Below are 16,670 nucleotides of genomic sequence, written 5' to 3'. Positions count from 1 at the left end.
CTCTATCCAGCAAAGCTCTCATTTAGAATGGAAGAGAAGATAAAGTGCTTTTCAGATAAGGTCAAATTAAAGGAGTTCATCATCACCAAGCCCTTACTTTATGAAATGCTAAAGGGACTTATCTAAGAAAAGAAGATAAAGAAAAGACATGTATAGTAAAAGGACAGCAAACTCACAATTATTAACAACCACACCTAAAGCAAAACCAAAAGAAACTAAGCAAACAACTAGAATAGGAACAGAACCACAGAAATGGAGGGCACATGGGGGGGTAGCAGTAGGGGTGGGAGGAGGAGAGGGGGGGAAAGGTATAGAGAATAAGTAGCATAGAATGTAGGTTGAAGATGGATAGGGGGAGGGCAGGAATAGTACCGGAAGAGTAGAAGCTAAAGAACTCATAAGTATGACACATGGACATGGACTAAAGGGGGGGAACGTGGGTGGGAGGGGGGTGCAGGGTGGAGGGGAGTGAAGGGGGAGATGGGACAGCTGTAATAGCATAATCAGTAAAATATATTAAAAATAAAAATAAATAAATGGGCAAATAGTAATTGTAGTCGTATTTGAGGTGCTTTGGGTGGAAAGAAATCATGGTTAATTGAAACTGTATACCCCAAACATTTTATTTGTCCTGTATTTATATTTAGCCAAAGTCTTTGTGACCTCAGCAGGTGGTGAGCTATGGAAGCCACACAGTACCTGGACATGCTCTTGAATATGTGAACTGGAGAAGTATATACTCTTTTAGTCTAACTTAGTATTTGTTAGTTAATAAGTATTATTTAGTGGTATGCTTCTTTTGTTTGTTCTTAATTCTGGGAAATTAATTTGACCTGGAATAAATAGTAACAAACATATATAGATAGCACTCAGCTTGTGCTAGGCACTATGATAGTGCTTCACACGTAGTAACTAATTTAATAGTCACAGTAACCCCATTGTACAGATGAGGGAACTAGCTTGCAGTTTGGTAATAACCATGTGTGCCTCCCTCCCCACCCCCACCCACCGCCACAAAGGTGTTTTCTCTAAGAACCTTGGTTCTGGTTCTGCTGTTTAATACCTGTGAGAACTTCAGCCAATTAAGCTGTTTGGAGCAGTCCACCTTCACTTTTTTTTTGTAATAGTGAAGATTACACCTACTTTGCCTTCTTATAGAGTTGTTATGGATATCAAATAAAATTTACAAATGTATTTATGAACCTCAAAGCACTACCTAAAACCAGGATACCACTAAGTAATATTTATTAACTAACAAATAATAAGTTAGACTAAAAGAAATATAAGTTCTAAGATTTGACACCCAAGAATTATTATAAGGAGACTCCATGTTTCTGTGGCGAATAGATGGCAGTGTGCAGGGAAGTGGTATGTTAAAATTAGACTGTTTTATGAGAGGCAGTTGTATGTGTGATAATGTATGACAAGGATTTGTTTTCTCTTTTTTTTTTCCTTTTTTTTTTTTTTGAGAGAAGGGAGGGAGAAAGAGAAGGAGAGAAACATCAATGTGTGGTTGCCTCTTATGTGGCCCCCAATGGGGACCTGGCCTGCAACACAGGCATGTACCCTGACTGGGAATTGAACCGGCAACCCTTTAGTTTGCAGCGCATGCTCAATCCACTGAGCTATACCAGCCAGGGCTGACAAGGATATTAAACTGAAAGGTGTAACTAAGATTTTAAATATCAAATTCCACAGTGAGATATCAGATTAAGATACAGATTTCTGAAGAAGGTAGAAAGACTAACCTATGAGGAAGCTATAAAGGAATTAGAAGACTGAAGTTGGAGAAGGATTGTGAAATTTCTAGAGAGCTAGACATCACCTTACAATGGCACCAGTCAAATCTAGACTTCTGATAGTTTACTAGAGGCCTAAAACCACAGTTAGAAAGAATAGATGGGACCGTTGGGTGGAGGAACAAGCCATCTGCTGCTGCCCGTAACCATATCTCAGCTGGGTGCTGAGGAGTTTAGAGTGGGGTACAAATATTACCTTAATGGAGATTGAAGTATCGAAAAGAAGTGGACATTTTAATTAAGACTGTGTTTGTGAATCAGTGTAAAAACATAGATATAAGAGTCATGGGGCCTACTATAAATTTACATCTAGGGGCACAGGAAAAGTCTTCCTCATGTAATAAATTCTAAAGACATAGTGGGAGACAAAAATAAACATTCTGCCCTGGCTGCTGTGGTTCAGTGGATTGAGTGCTGGCCTGCAAACCAAAGGGTCTTGGGTTTGATTCCCAGTCAGGGCACATGCCTGGGTTGCAGGCCAGGTCCCCTGTGGGGGTCATGTGAGAGGCAATCACACATTGCTGTTTCTCTCCTCTTTCTCTCTCCTTTCCCTCTCTCTCTAAAAATAAATAAAATCTTTTTTTAAAAAATAAAAATAAACATTCTGATCCCATTGTTTAACATACCAGTTACATATAGCAACTTTTTCCTTATATAATAACCTTTAGGATAACTTTATAGTAACTTTACAGAATACTTTATATGAATGAGTTCTTGGAATTTATAGTGTATTATAAAAGCAACCAGTGAGTTTGTGTTATTGGTTTCAAAAATATACTCAGAATAATTATGTTAGTATGGACTTTGCCTTTTTTTTTTTTTTTTTTTTTTGCCAGATTCACCCAAGGTTCCATTGCTCCTGTCTTTGTAGAAGATGCCTCACTTCTCTCTTTACAAATTCATTATCTTTATGGCCTCCTCTTTCTTGATTACACTAATCACTGTTGCCTGGACTACCCTCAAAGTTTATTGCTTTTTTCCTTTTATCATTTAGATTTTGAAATGGACTATGTATTGACTCATTTTAACTTTATTAAAATGTATATTCTAGCTACTTATAATTATGAAATCTTGGTTGCAGTTTGAGTTTTTTAGTGAAAGATTTAAAATGTATTTTTCTTTCTACATAATTCAGTAGAGTGCTTATTTTCATTACCGTTTCCTAGGAAATAACTTATCCATGTTATAAAGTACATATTATAAGAAACAAAAGTTTGCAACTTAAGTAATATATATATATATATATATATATATATATATCTCTTAACATTTTCTCCGTAAAGTGAAATTCTTCTTATTCATTTTGAAATTAAATTTATTGGGTGGCATTGGTTCATAAGATTATATAAAAGTTTCAAGTGTACATTTCTATGATACACGATCTGTGCATTGCACTGTGTGCCCACCATCCACAGTCAGATCCTCTTCCGTCACCATGTATTTGGCCCCTTTACCCTTTCCTACCCCTCATGCTCCTCCCTCTGGTAACCACCATGCTGTGGTCTGTGTCTGAGTTTCAGTCTCATATCCCACATTTGAGTGAAATCATATGGTTTATAACTTTTTCTGACTTACTTTGCTTAGCACGATATTCTCAGGGTCCATCCATGTTGTCGCAAATAGCGTATTTCATCTTTTCTTATGGCTGAGTGGTATATCAATAGTATATATGTACCACATCTTCTTTACTCAGTCCTCTGTCGATGGACACCTTGGTTGTCTCCATGTCTTGGCCACCCTGAATAATGTTGCCATGAACAAAGCAGTGCACATGTCTTTGCAAATAAATGTTTTCGAGTTTTTGGGTAATTGCCCAGAGGAGGGATTCCTGGGTCATATGGTAACTCTATTCTTAATCCATAAAGTGAGATTCTTTAAAAGATTTTTCAGTATTGATGACTTTAATTTAATTTCTTCATCTCTGGTCTGCTTTGCATGTTTTTTCTGTTATGGGATTTTATTAAGATATCTTATTTCACCCTTTCTTTTTAGATAATTTCTGAAATGTGGGACTTTTTCTCACTATGTTAAATTGAGTTTTGTGTATTTGGTAGACCATAAGCTTAGTAACTAAACTGACATATTTTATTCACCTATATAATAGTGCATTTTCTTTTAACAAGTATTTTAGTGTTTTTAAGTGATATCTTGTCTTTGAAACCTTCCTTTATCCTAGTCTGCTGCTACGTAGCAGCTCCTGAGGGGCAGGAATCCGATCTCAATCATTTTGTAGAATTATGCTCCTCGTCGCATTTACATGGCACCTTGGACAAGTAGGCGTTGAATAAATGAGAGTTGAATTGCATTCTTGTAAGGTAAACATGTCAAAAGCTTTGATTGGATATTTGTCTTATATTTTTACAGGCCAACATTTCCGATGATCACTGGCCGTCCTTGGTTCAGGAAGCTACAACTGAAGCCTTGAAACTTTGCTTTTGTCCGCTGGCCATCCTTGTACAAGCTTTGTTACAGTTCAACCGCAAAATGGGGGCAAGGTGTGAAGAGTCTTTGTTCATGTTTTTTCTTAGAAATATTTATTTTTAATCCTTCTAAGAAGCAAAGGTTTTTGATTAGTTTAACAACTTTTCATACTCATTTATCTGTATCTATTTTAAAAAGACTGGTTCTAGTAACCCAGTAAGGAATGACATAAAGCCCTACATTTGTGTTTTAAAAAAAATTTGAACACAGACACAGAATATGAGATTTGGTGCAACAGTATTTCGGGTGAAGAAGGCCTTGGGGCTTTTGCTCTTTACTGTCTTAGGATGAGCCACTAGTGTATTGCAGATGTTAGAAACAAATAAAACCAAACTGCCGAAGTTCACGGCTAGATGGACACAAATTCTTGCAAGCCAGTAAACTATGAGAAAAGCAATAACTATTGAAAAGACATATACATAAATAATGTGGGTTTTATATCTGAAAATCCAAAAGCTTCTCAGATTAAAACATTTTTAGCGGTCTTTTTATTGGAGGGTGGGGTCGCATTATAAATAAATTTAAAGAAAGCTAATTAAAGGTCATATGAATGATAAAACAGGCAAGAATGTTTCAGACTCATAGATAGCAGACTGACAGCTTTGGGGTGGGGGGTGTGTTTGAGGGTGGAGGGATCGAGCCAGAAAGAAAAAGGACATGTCATAGACATGGACAACAGAGTGGCAATTGTCGGGGTGGGAGATAGATGGAGGTAGGAGAGGGTATAAGGTGGATAAATGGTAATGGAAAAAATAAAATTAAAAAGCAGGAAAAAGAATATTTCAAAATACTAAGAATAGTAACTAGCCCTAATGAGTATCACACATAACACAGAGCAGTCATAAATAAATCAGTGGTTTAGAAACATAGATCACTGGAACAGAGTAAATAGTAGAGGCAGATGTGTGTAAATATGTGGCAGAGATCACACCAATACCACAAAATTGGTGTTAAGGAAGAATTAGGACATATGGCTAATCAGCAGTTTCAGCATGATTTATTAATATTTATTTATGGCCATTTATATGACTGATTTTACCAAAAAGTGTTTTATGCTATGATTTAAACTTCCTAATGAACTCTTTCTGCTAATGCTCAGCGTGGGTTACATAGAGGGCTCTAACCCCCTTTCCCTCATAATCTCTGTTAGTACCTCTCATAATTTTTATCACCACGAAAATCAGCCCAAATAAACATACAGTCTAGGAAAAAACAGTGTACTCACTATGTGGTTTCCATGTAGAAGCATCCTCAAGACAAGTTCTTCAGTTCCTGTTTCAAACCAATGCTATTTATAAGATCCTCCTGTTCCACAGCTCTGAATTAGCACTACTTAGGTTGTTTCTACCTGTACAGACATCTTTGGAGTCTTAGGCGTTAATAAATTTGGAAAGAAAAAATTGGAACACAACTGTAAATCAGCCTGTTATTACATGGATTCTCACATTGTACACATTCTTGAAAACATACTAAAAGCCCAATACTATGTATTTAGGCTTTAGTGTAGATAGGGAGTATTTGTTCTTATTCCATGCTATACTATTTATGATAATTTATTGATTTATTTATATTCTTCCTGTTTTGAAAAAACGTTAGAGATAGAGCACTCAGAAGTGCTCATAAAATAGGAGCCTCTTCCTCATTCTTTTTGGAATGAGCCTTAATGGGGATAATAACAGCAATCTGCCTCACAAGGATGTGAATATTAAATGTGGCCATATATTTAAAATACTAGATATAGTACATAGCACATTGTAAACACTTTATAAATGTTAACCATTATTATTACCTTTATTGTTATAAAAATTTTTTAAATGTGAATTAGCACCACATCTACAAAAGAAAAATAATGGGTGTAAGAGACTAGTCAATGAAATATTTTGTATTATTTATATGCTTTGAATATCTTTTTCTCAGAGAGACACGGCGGCTTTTGGAGAGACTGGTGTATCAGCCTGGCTATCCCAAGTCTATTGTATCAACTGCACGTTGGTACCTTCTGAGGCACTTGTATGCCAAAAATGACTGTGAGCTCATTGATGTAAGGCATTGATTTTATTCAGAGTATTTCATGTGGACCTTTGTTCGAAGAGGGGTGAGGGTTGCTGTCCTGTGCACTGCAGGGTTTCAGCAGCATCCCTGACCACTGTGCCCACTGCATCCCAGCAGCACTGCCATCCTCCCTCTCCCCGACTTGTGGCACCAAGATTGTCTTCTAGACATGGCCAAATGACACCTGAGGTGAAATTGCCCCTGGTTGAGAACTAGTGACTTAACTAGCAGGAAATACGTCCCCCTAATGTGCTGTGCAGAAGAGGAGGAGATAGACAAAGGTGCTAGCTCCTGGTTGTGGTATTTCTTGATCACTGCCACGAGGCAAATAGGTAGACATGGTACGATTAGAAGTAGCAACAGTTAATGGGATGTTCATATTATCTTTAGAAAAGTTATTCTACCTCTTTTTTTTTTCTATAAAATACATGTGACAATTTCTACTCTATTTCTTGTGGGATGGCTCTAGTATCTAAATATATAAATGTCTGCATATATCTAAAATTGTTTTTTTAAATGTATAGTATAAAATACATGTATTGGGTTAAGATTCTCATAACTTCAGCCAGCAATTTTTAAAACACAATAAAAATGAATGGGAAGTGTTTTTAAAACACAACATTTGAAGTACTGTTTGACCTTTAGTGAAATATATAATATTTTAGAAATATTAATGAAAACAATGTCTGGAGAAAGGCATTATAACCAACATATCACAAACCAAAAGAGAAGAACTTACATGGATCTTGGGAGACAGTTCGCCACGGGTCTCGCATTTCTGAACGTCCTGTGAGCAGAGGGCCTGACTGCCCTTTGTGCCAGATGATATTTTCAAGGATGCACATGTAGTGACAATCTTGAGGGACAGTGATAAGCAAAGGGTAGGCCTGTATACTGCCCACTATAACAGCCTCAAATCTCCTGGGCTCAGTGTTCCCCCTTGTAATGCACCCCAGTATGTATGTGGGAAACTATGTGTCCATCTATGTCACTCCTGGGAGACTTAGAGGGGGCGGGGAACAGATGCAAATCTGTTGATTCTCATGTCGTTTGCTGTACCAGGAGTGATACCGTGGCGGGCTAACTTGTTAAGTTGCAAGGAGAGCAAAATATGGATCCTTTCACAGTATTTGAAAATGAACAACCAAAAACTGTTTCAGTAATCAACTGACCAACTTACATGAAATCTTCTAGTTTGTGGAATTGGTAAAAATCACAGAAAATTTCTTGATAGAACCTAGAATCTAGAGCTTCAACCCTAAGCTGTCGTGTTAAAGGAAAGTGGTGTCATTTGGACAGTTCTATGCATAGAATGGGCTTTTGGGTAAGAGGTAAGAAATGACAGTATTGTAAACAAAGTTGCCAAACAAAACCTTTAATTTTATACAGTGCTGAGAGTGGTCACATTCAAAATGTTGGCATCTATACGAATTGAGCATTTGAATAAATTGTTCTTACCTCCGTTATTAGTTCTCGGTGAACAATTTGTTTCAACAAAAATGAAAGATTACATGTAGTCACGCTTTTTGTGTAGTTTGATATTGCCTACTGCTCTTTGACATATTTGTCTTCTATGAATCTAAATGTAGATACTGTTCATGAACAAAATGCTAATGCTCCTGTATGTGATTTCCCACAGGTGCTGGTGAGCAATGCCAAAACTCATGGAGATACAAGAGCATTGGAACTGAATCAAAAACTGTCCTCACAATGACAGTGCAATTCTTTGTATAAAGCAAGCAAACCAAAAGCTGTTAGAGTGAAACAAAAATCAATAACCTTTCCCCAGAGCAACATTTTTTTAAAACTATATATTATTTATTCCTTTTTTAAATTTAAAGACATTTATGTTCTTAAACTAGGGGTGCAATTTTCTGTGAACTCTAATGTAACTTTAATCTGAAAAACAGCTTTGATTTTGAGAAGTCCATAATGAGAGGAAAAACCATGATTCCCTTAGTGATTCAAAAGTTATGTAAACCATTATTGTCTCTATTTTTACATTGTACACAATAGGATTTTTTATGATCCCCTACAATAAAGCCTTAATAGTCGTTTCCTAAATAATAATAATAAGCATGATGCAGAATTTAATTTGTTTTTATGAAATTTTAGAGTTCAGCAGGCCAACTCATAAAATCCAAATAATCTTATGACCTGTTTTACTAGTGGTTCATCTCAGATCTTGTTGAAGAAGCATGATATAAATCTTGGTGAGGCTTAGACTATGGATGAATGTATTTATATAGTTCGAGACACTCAGGTGTATGACTGCATCTAAAAAATGAATGGAAAATATTGGAAAATAATACAATATATACTCAATCATGGAATTCCTTCAGCTATGATGAAAAGACTTGAATTTTCTAAAATAAAAAATATGGTGTCTTATTTTCTTTATAGTATCAATATCAGATATAATTTTTAAATTTCAAATTTTAAAACTTGAGGGCACATTTAGTTATTTCAAAAAGCACTTTATATATTTGAAGAAACTATGTCACTTACTTTGGATTAGCATTTGAAAAATGTTTTCAACATTTGCACGTATTATTTATCATACAAAAATATGTTGTTGTATTTTATGTGTTTTTCCAAACCAGCAGCTTTACGACGTTACTTTGTAAGATCATATGAATTCATAACATTCTGTATTTAAATTTTACTTTAGAGTTTAATCTGTTGAACTAACTATAATTTGATGAATTCTCAAATTTGGCTGAATATTTTCATCATTTAGATCTGTGCAATCAGAATATTTAAAATGGGGCCTAGTTCTCCGCATTTTAAAGGCATGCCTAAGAGGTCCTAATGCCCATTAAAGTGTATGAATCACTAGATTAATCCAATAATGATCCTTCTCTTTTTTCTTTTTTTAAACAAGAGCAAGCAACTTGCCGTTCTCTCCCCATTCTCCCTTATGCTCACATCTGTCAAACAGAGTCGGTGTGTTGACAGCTGGGCCCACAGACTGAGCCTGGTTGTGCTGTGAAAGGCTGCCAGTGCAGACCTGCTGGTGCAGCCCTGCTGGTGCCATCCTGCTCCCTCAGGAGACCACTCTGCCCTGACCTGCAGAGCGGGCCATTCCATCTGCGTAAGTGCTCAGGATTCAGCTCTAGGTCTCCATCTGCTTTCTGGGCTGTGACAACCAGGTAACTTTCACCTGCAGTGTGGACTTGGTTAGCCTTTGCTCCACCAGGCCTGTAGTCAGGGTAACCTTTGAACTCCATTTTCTAGTTCTGGCCTCCAAAAGCCTCAGACCCAGGTTTTCTAGAAGACAGGATTGGGAAAAGAACCTTATTAACACTATCACAGGTGATTCTTTTTGGCATAGATGTACATACATCTTGTTTGTTGCCTTCTCTTCAAGTTGCTGCCTAGTTACCATGAGCCTTAAATCATCCCTAACCATGTAAATAAAGTTTATATGCTTACTTCATACCAGACCTATGCTAAGTGTTTTAAATATTGTCATTTAATCCTAGTTAGTAAAGGAGAGTTGTCCTAAACAGGATGCTTAAAGCAAATTCTAAGTGAATCAGTTTTATCAGATTCTCGGATCTTTTAAAAGTAGCTGAAATTCCCCTTCTGATTTTACATGGAAAAATTACATTACATGTAATTTCCTGAAGTACCAATATTTAGTATTTATATTATTTCACTATTTTGGTTATTTTTTTTTTTTTTGAGAATTGTACTTTTTCTGCTTGTTTTTACCTACCATTCATTAATGATTAACTAGATGTTTATAGGTTAGCTTGGTATCTGATAGTCATTTTCTGTGGTAGAGATACATTTCGGCTTATGAGTAAACTTTTGGAACACAATCTATTTGGGATCACGTCATATTTCTTGAAGAGTCTCATTAATTTATGGTTAGGATAAAAATACAACCTTAGTTTAAAATGTTTTACTCTTTTTTCACGTTACAAAATGAGTTCCTTTAATTCAAAATCGACATAGAACAGCATTGGACAGAAGTACTCAGGTTACTGACATTAAGGAAATTAAAAGATGTACATTAAAAGAGTATGACATATTAATTAGGTAAATATATACTGATAAGTAACATATATGAAATAATACATACTTGGTTGTTCCATAGAAAGTTTGATGTCTGCTTTGAGGAAGGTTTATAGGAATAAAATTAGGAAGCATAAAGATTTGTGTATGAGTCAGCATGGCTTGCAGATCCATTTCAATTTTTGCATATTAAAAAATATGGACACTTTGTTTCGGCAGAGTGGACCTTTTTCTCTCTACATGTCTTGTTTCTTCCTTTCTCGCACTTTATTGGCTAATGGATAGAAAACGTCTCAGACTCCCATGCTGCTTACTACAAGGAGTCACAGCTGTTGGCAGTAAACTGACCTTTCCTTTGAAGGAGAGGGTGTTTTTTTGTTTGTTTGCTTTGGCTGTTTTTTCTTTAGAAATATACATTTATGTATCAGATAGAAGTACAATAATCTTTATTTTTAAGACTGTACAGATAAAGTAAAAAGTCAGAAAATTTTCTTATTTACAGTATATGCCTCATTTTTTGTTTAAAAGTTATAGTCACTTGCTCTATTGCACCTAAAGACCACACACAGTTTCTAGCTGTCTTTGTAATAATGGATTTTTTCTTTCTTTGGCTGATTAGAATCAGAAATTTTTCAGTAGCAGTATTTTAAATTCTAATGTAACTAAACAAATACCCTATTCAACTAAAATTCTTTTTTATAAATACTGTTGTCTTTAGACCTCAAAATGTTTTGAAGAAATTTAAGAATAGTATCTCTAATGAACAACTGTTGTGAAACACTTGATATTTTTTCTTATATTTTGAACTTAGAATTGAAAATACCTATTTGTTTTAGTAAAGGGAAATGATACCAGAAAAGGGATAATTAAAACTTGTGTATCCCTTGATAAAAGGGTTGGATTCCATATTACATCACTGGACAGCTGAAATAATGTGCACATTGATCTCAATTTGAGTCAGTACAAAAAGTAGGTTTGGGTTTTGTGCTTCACCATATACTTTACCTGTATGTAAAGCCTATCATAAAAACATATTTGAATAATATTAATTTTTCTGGAGATAAGATGAGTAATGAAAAAAATGCTTGTTTGGATATCTCTGATTGTGGTGGGCAGAATAATGGCCCCCAGAGGGATCTGTGCCCTAATCCCGTACTTGTGAATACATGACGAATGGGCTGTGCAGATGTGAGTTGGGGCAGGCACCTCGAAAGGGGGAGATTAACCTGAATTATCCTGGTAAACCCCATTGAATCACGAGAGTCCTTCAAAGTGGAGAGAGGAGTGACAACAGAAGGACAGAGAGATTTTACATTGCTGGCTTTGAAGATGTAGTAAGGGCAGCCTCTAGGATCTGGAAAAAGCAAAGAAAATTTCTCCTATGGAGTTCTCCAAAAAGGGATGCAGTCCTGCTGACAGCCTGGTCCAACCCAGGTAGGACTTCTATAAGATGATACCTTATGTTTTTAAGCCACTAAGTTTGTGGTAATTTGTTTTGGCAGCAGTAGAAAACTAGTACATTGCTTACTGTGTCTACTGTTAAAATGAATATACATTCCTTTGAGTTTGAATTTCACCAGATTACTGAAATTGGGGATCATCACCTAAGTTGTTGCAAAAAAAAGGGGTCATCAGATAAAGATGACAAGCTATTAAAAATGGTTACTGGGAAAATAAAAATGTCAAAAGTAGTTGACTAAGAATATGTGGCTGTTCATTTCTGTGATAGTATCTGAACTAGTCTCACTCAACATACTACTTATAGGCCAGTATCACCAACATGGTTGATTAAGTACTTCATTCTAATTCTTTTTAAAAGAAATGGCATTAAATTAAAAGTGGTATGTTTTAAATTTTCAATATTGAATGAGTGGCCAGAGGGGAGAGAAGAGGGAATTTCAGGGGGGAATGGGTAGGGATTACAGGAACAAATTTGGAGGACACATGGACAAAAACTAGGGGTGGGGGGTAATGGGGGGAAGGGGGGAGGGTTGGGTGGAGGGGCTGGAACGGGAGTAGGGGGGAGAAAACTGTACTTGAACAATGATTGAAATAAAAAAAAATGTCGAAAAAAAATATTGAATGAGTATATGACTAGATAAGTCTTAATCTCTTGGCCTTTAGTTTTAAAACCAGGTCCTTGAGCTAGACTTCTAATGGCTACATTCTGTTCTACAGTCACCAGAGTAAGCCCAACAAAATACTGAAACCAACTACTGTGTGCAGAACCTATAAGCAGCAACTCTGGTTTTCATTGATCAGCACCCCCCACCCCATGCTTCCAAAGCTTAGAGTAGAACCCCTTTCCAGTGAGACCTCCACTGTAGAAAGATAATCTGTTCTAGGAACTAAGACCCTGGAAAGGAAAGTGGACCTGCACTCATAATATGTAGTGGGAGCCAGCATTTGTAGGTGGTTGAGTATCTCGGGACAGCACCATTTACTTCAGCAGAGGAGCACTCTGTGCTCCTGAGGTAGCAGTCACTCCCCACTGGGGCCTCTGCAACCGGGGACTTACAGGCAGGGAGAGTTTGAATGACTACTGTGTGCTGGGTTCTTCTTGCATCATATCTACAGTAGTGATTATCCTTGCTTTAAAGAGTTTAAAAAAAAAACTCAGAGATACTCTTCTAAAACTGTAAGTCTTAGGAAAACAATCTGGCTCCTGTGATTATGTCCAATAGTATTGTCAAATTTTGTTAAAGAAATATAAATGAATTGAGGTGTGTGTCTTTGGTGTATTTTGATGCTACCAGTTTCTCAGTGCCTATACCTGAGTTCTAGGAAGAACCTTCCGAGGAAGGGAGCTTCTGCAAAAGGACTAACTTGGCAAATTTATTATTTTTTCCCAGCTTTATTTGCAAATTTAAACCTATGCAATGATAAGGAGTACTCCGCCCTTGTTAGATTTCGGACTTGATAGAAGCTGAGGCCAGTGGTGAACTAATTGTTTTAGTTAATCATTGATAACATCACAAGTGCTGGCCCTTGGTTTCATCTGTTTTTCTAACCCTCCTTCCATCAACTTTCTTTTGGCCCTCCTCTGTCTCTGCAACCTAGTGCTTCCTTGATTTTTGAAAGACTTTGCCTTCCTAAGTAATCAACTAATCCCTGCAGAGGGGGTATTCTTACAAACGCTCATGGGTGTGTGTTTGTTCATTTTTGAAGGTTTTATGTTGGTGTTGTGAATACTTAAAAGCCTTAAGCGCTAAGCTGTGGAATTTAGGCATAGAGACTAGGTAGATCCCTTGATATAAAAGTTGTTTTGGGCTGCATGGTCAGTTCATCCAGCGCCGTTCACATCCCCCCGTGTAGGCACCTCCCACTTGAAATCCATCCCTGAATGTTTCCCTTGTGAGTAGACTGCATTACTTTGGGAGAGGCATCTGGTAGTTGGGTACTAAAGGCTCTCACCTGGCAATGATAGCAGTGGGGGGTTCCGTGTCAGCGCCACACCTACCTCCAGTCAATGTCCTCCGTAATGCTCCATCAGCTGTGAGCCTCCCTCCTCAGAGACAGGAGAGAGAAGTGCTTTTCACGTAGAGGAATATTTCTTCATAATTTTGTCCCAGGAGAAATCTATATTTTGTACTTCTTTCTGCTCCACTCCATTGCTAGAATTATTGTAAGCCAAGCTATTTATTCTCACATATAGGAAATTTTTAGATACTGGTCTTGATAAGTAGGACAAAGGAGTGCCACAGGACTTGTCTTACCCATAAGATTCAAAAGCTGTATTGTTCTTAATCAGTACTGTTTATCAAGTGCAGTGGTTACTGTGTGTTAGACACTGCATTAGATTCAACACATATATTTAGATAAACAATATAGCAGAATGTTTTAGTAGTTCTCTGGATTGATAAGGTCAAATCCTGACTCCATCTCCTATTAGTGGTGGAACTGAACATAATTACCTGATCTCTGTGCCTCAGTACTAGACATCTGTCTGGAGTATTAAATGAGTTCACCCAGTGCTTAGGGCAGTCTCTGGTACCTGTTAATGTCTCCATACATGTTTTCCTAATTCTTCCAATAACAGACAAAGTAGGTATTGTTACCCCACCATTTTAAGATGAGGAAAGTAAGACTGTGAGGGATCAGTCACAAACAGTGAGTGGGTAGCACTGGTTTCAGCTTAAATTTGTCATACCTCAAGACCCCTTAAGACTTCTCAGCACAAAAGTTTACATTATTTTTCTGTTTTCTCTGGTTGTCTTGGGACTGGAAAAGAGGGCTTGGTTGATGACATGCTGCTGAGCACATCATGTTTTACTTACCACATTTATCACATGAAAATACCTTCTGAAAACGAAGTAGCAGAACTCTGCCAAGGATTGAGGGTTATAGAAATTTAGTCTATGGAGATTTCATCTTAAGGGAAAGATCTGAAATAACAAACCTTTACTACACATGTATGTGATGCATCTCCTGGGGAGGACAGCGCCAAGCCTAGTAGGGGCAAAACAACTGAGTCTTTGTCCCGGCAGTGACCCTGCCTCTCTCTGAGAGGGCTTACCCTCCCTGCGGCTGAGAAGATGTGGCACGTTTATTTTATGGCTTGGAAAGGCCGTCAGGAACACATTCACAGTTGCTGCCTGCTGAGTTGTGGAGTGTACCCAACTTTTCAGGCGTACAGAATCAGTAGGACAGGGTCATTAGGCGAAAATGTAATGGTAGGTCGTAAGGCGTTACTGCTAGACCTCCGCGTTGGTTGTTGGCATCATCAGGCAGCAGAAACTCCCACAGAAGCCTGAAACCCTCAAATGATGCTACTCCCTCTCTTCACTGTTGTCTACAGGTACTCACCTAGGGACTTCAAGCTTCCTCTTCTGCCTGTCCCTTCAGTGTGGTGTCCTTGGAGTTCTCCCCGAGTTGCTGTTTCTCACTGATGTCTTCATGTCCCCCTTCCTCACCCATAACTCCAGCAACCATATCTCTGCTAAATCCTCAGCTCAGCTCTTTCTCTCATGCTCCAGAACTTTATCTCTCTCTCACCACTGGGCACCTCCACTTAGAAATCACATAGATACCTTAAAAGCAATTAGTTTAAAACTGAGCTCATTATCCTGTTTCTCCTGTATCATTTCCCTCCTTTCCCTCCCAGATTTGCTTCTCCCAGTGCCTGTAATCTATTCTTCACATCACAGCCAGAGGGATCTCTAAAATGCAAATCTGATGTCATTCTCCTATTTAAAATCCTTTAAAAGCTAGTGTGGGCTCTCAAGATAAAGCCCAAGTTCTTCAACATTAGTTATTAGGCCCACCCTGCTACCCCTAACTTTTCCAGCCTTCTCTCTCACTGCTGACATGCCACACTCCTCCTCCCCACCTTCACCACACACACTTTAGGTTCTGACATATTTTCCTGCCACTTACTCCATTCTTTTGGCCTCAGGCCTTGGCACAGGCTACTCCATCCACCTGAGCTTCCACATCTACGTATATAGCCCCTTTCCTTTGGCTAATGCTTGCTTATACTTGAGAGTTTCTATTTAGACATCCTTTCTTCCAGAAGACCCCTCTGCCTGACTCCCCATGTTTATGCTAAATGCCTCTCCCAGGTGTTCCCATTACACCCTTCACTTGCCCACATATTTGCAAGTTTAATTGTTGTTTTTTTTCCAGTAGACTGTAAGTTCTAAAGGGCAGGATCCATGTTTTGTGTGTTCAGTGTTGTCTCTCAAGTGCCTAGCACATGAATGAATGGAACCCGCAAAGCAATATCAGAAGCTGGAGACCTTTTATAAGGTAAAAATACATACATGTATGTGTGTGTATTTATGTATTACAGATCAAGTTTTTCCTTCTTGGAGTGTTTGGATACTACTTGCTATTATGGGAGACCCTAGTAGTGGTTAGTAGATGTTTGCTAACTTTCAGTGGGAGAGGGGACAGCTGCTGGTGTACAGAGCCCTCCGGGGATGCAATTTCTTTGCCCTCCGGCCTTATTGTTGTCCTGGCTGTCAGGTGCTGAGTACATCCACGTACCAGGGGGGCTGAAAGCCAGATACCTGGGCAGCATAAGGTGGTGGATTTGTCCTTCCTCCTCAATGGGGAAGCAAAAATACTTTGAACATTATAATTTAGTCCTCCCTGTAAATAAATTCCTGTGATTTCCCCCCTAAGCAGGTTTTGGTCAGAGGAAAGAAATGGCAGGAAACGCTGGGAGGTTGCAGGACCCTTGGACTATAAGCCTGCTTAGGTGGTGTTTATACCTGAAGTGAGGACTATCTGAGATATTTGAACATTTGCCTCAAGTCTAGTGGGTGGATCTGGGTTGCAGATTCTGAGATTCTCAAACTTTCCCCTGTATAT

At 37.9% G+C, this 16,670-nt stretch overlaps 1 protein-coding gene across 4 annotated transcripts in view; it reads left to right on the top strand.

Moving 5' to 3' along the window:
• Positions 1-8,732, top strand: part of TTC37 (tetratricopeptide repeat domain 37) — a 79,039-nt gene extending 70,307 nt beyond the window's left edge. For 2 of the 4 annotated variants that reach the window (XM_036020554.1, XM_036020555.1), the window contains exons 39-41: positions 4,164-4,294; positions 6,198-6,321; positions 7,972-8,732. In XM_036020554.1, the coding sequence (XP_035876447.1) occupies positions 4,164-4,294; positions 6,198-6,321; positions 7,972-8,046 (330 nt within the window). In that variant the 3' untranslated portion in view covers positions 8,047-8,732. The remainder of the gene's footprint in view (positions 1-4,163; positions 4,295-6,197; positions 6,322-7,971) is intronic. The other 2 variants (XM_028509993.2, XM_036020553.1) reach the window with 2 other exon arrangements.
• Positions 8,733-16,670: the final 7,938 nt, after the last annotated feature.

The sequence above is a fragment of the Phyllostomus discolor genome, chromosome 3 (assembly GCF_004126475.2).
Source record: "Phyllostomus discolor isolate MPI-MPIP mPhyDis1 chromosome 3, mPhyDis1.pri.v3, whole genome shotgun sequence".
NCBI classification, from domain to species: domain Eukaryota; kingdom Metazoa; phylum Chordata; class Mammalia; order Chiroptera; family Phyllostomidae; genus Phyllostomus; species Phyllostomus discolor.
This window is presented reverse-complemented; position numbering and strand designations above follow the sequence as displayed.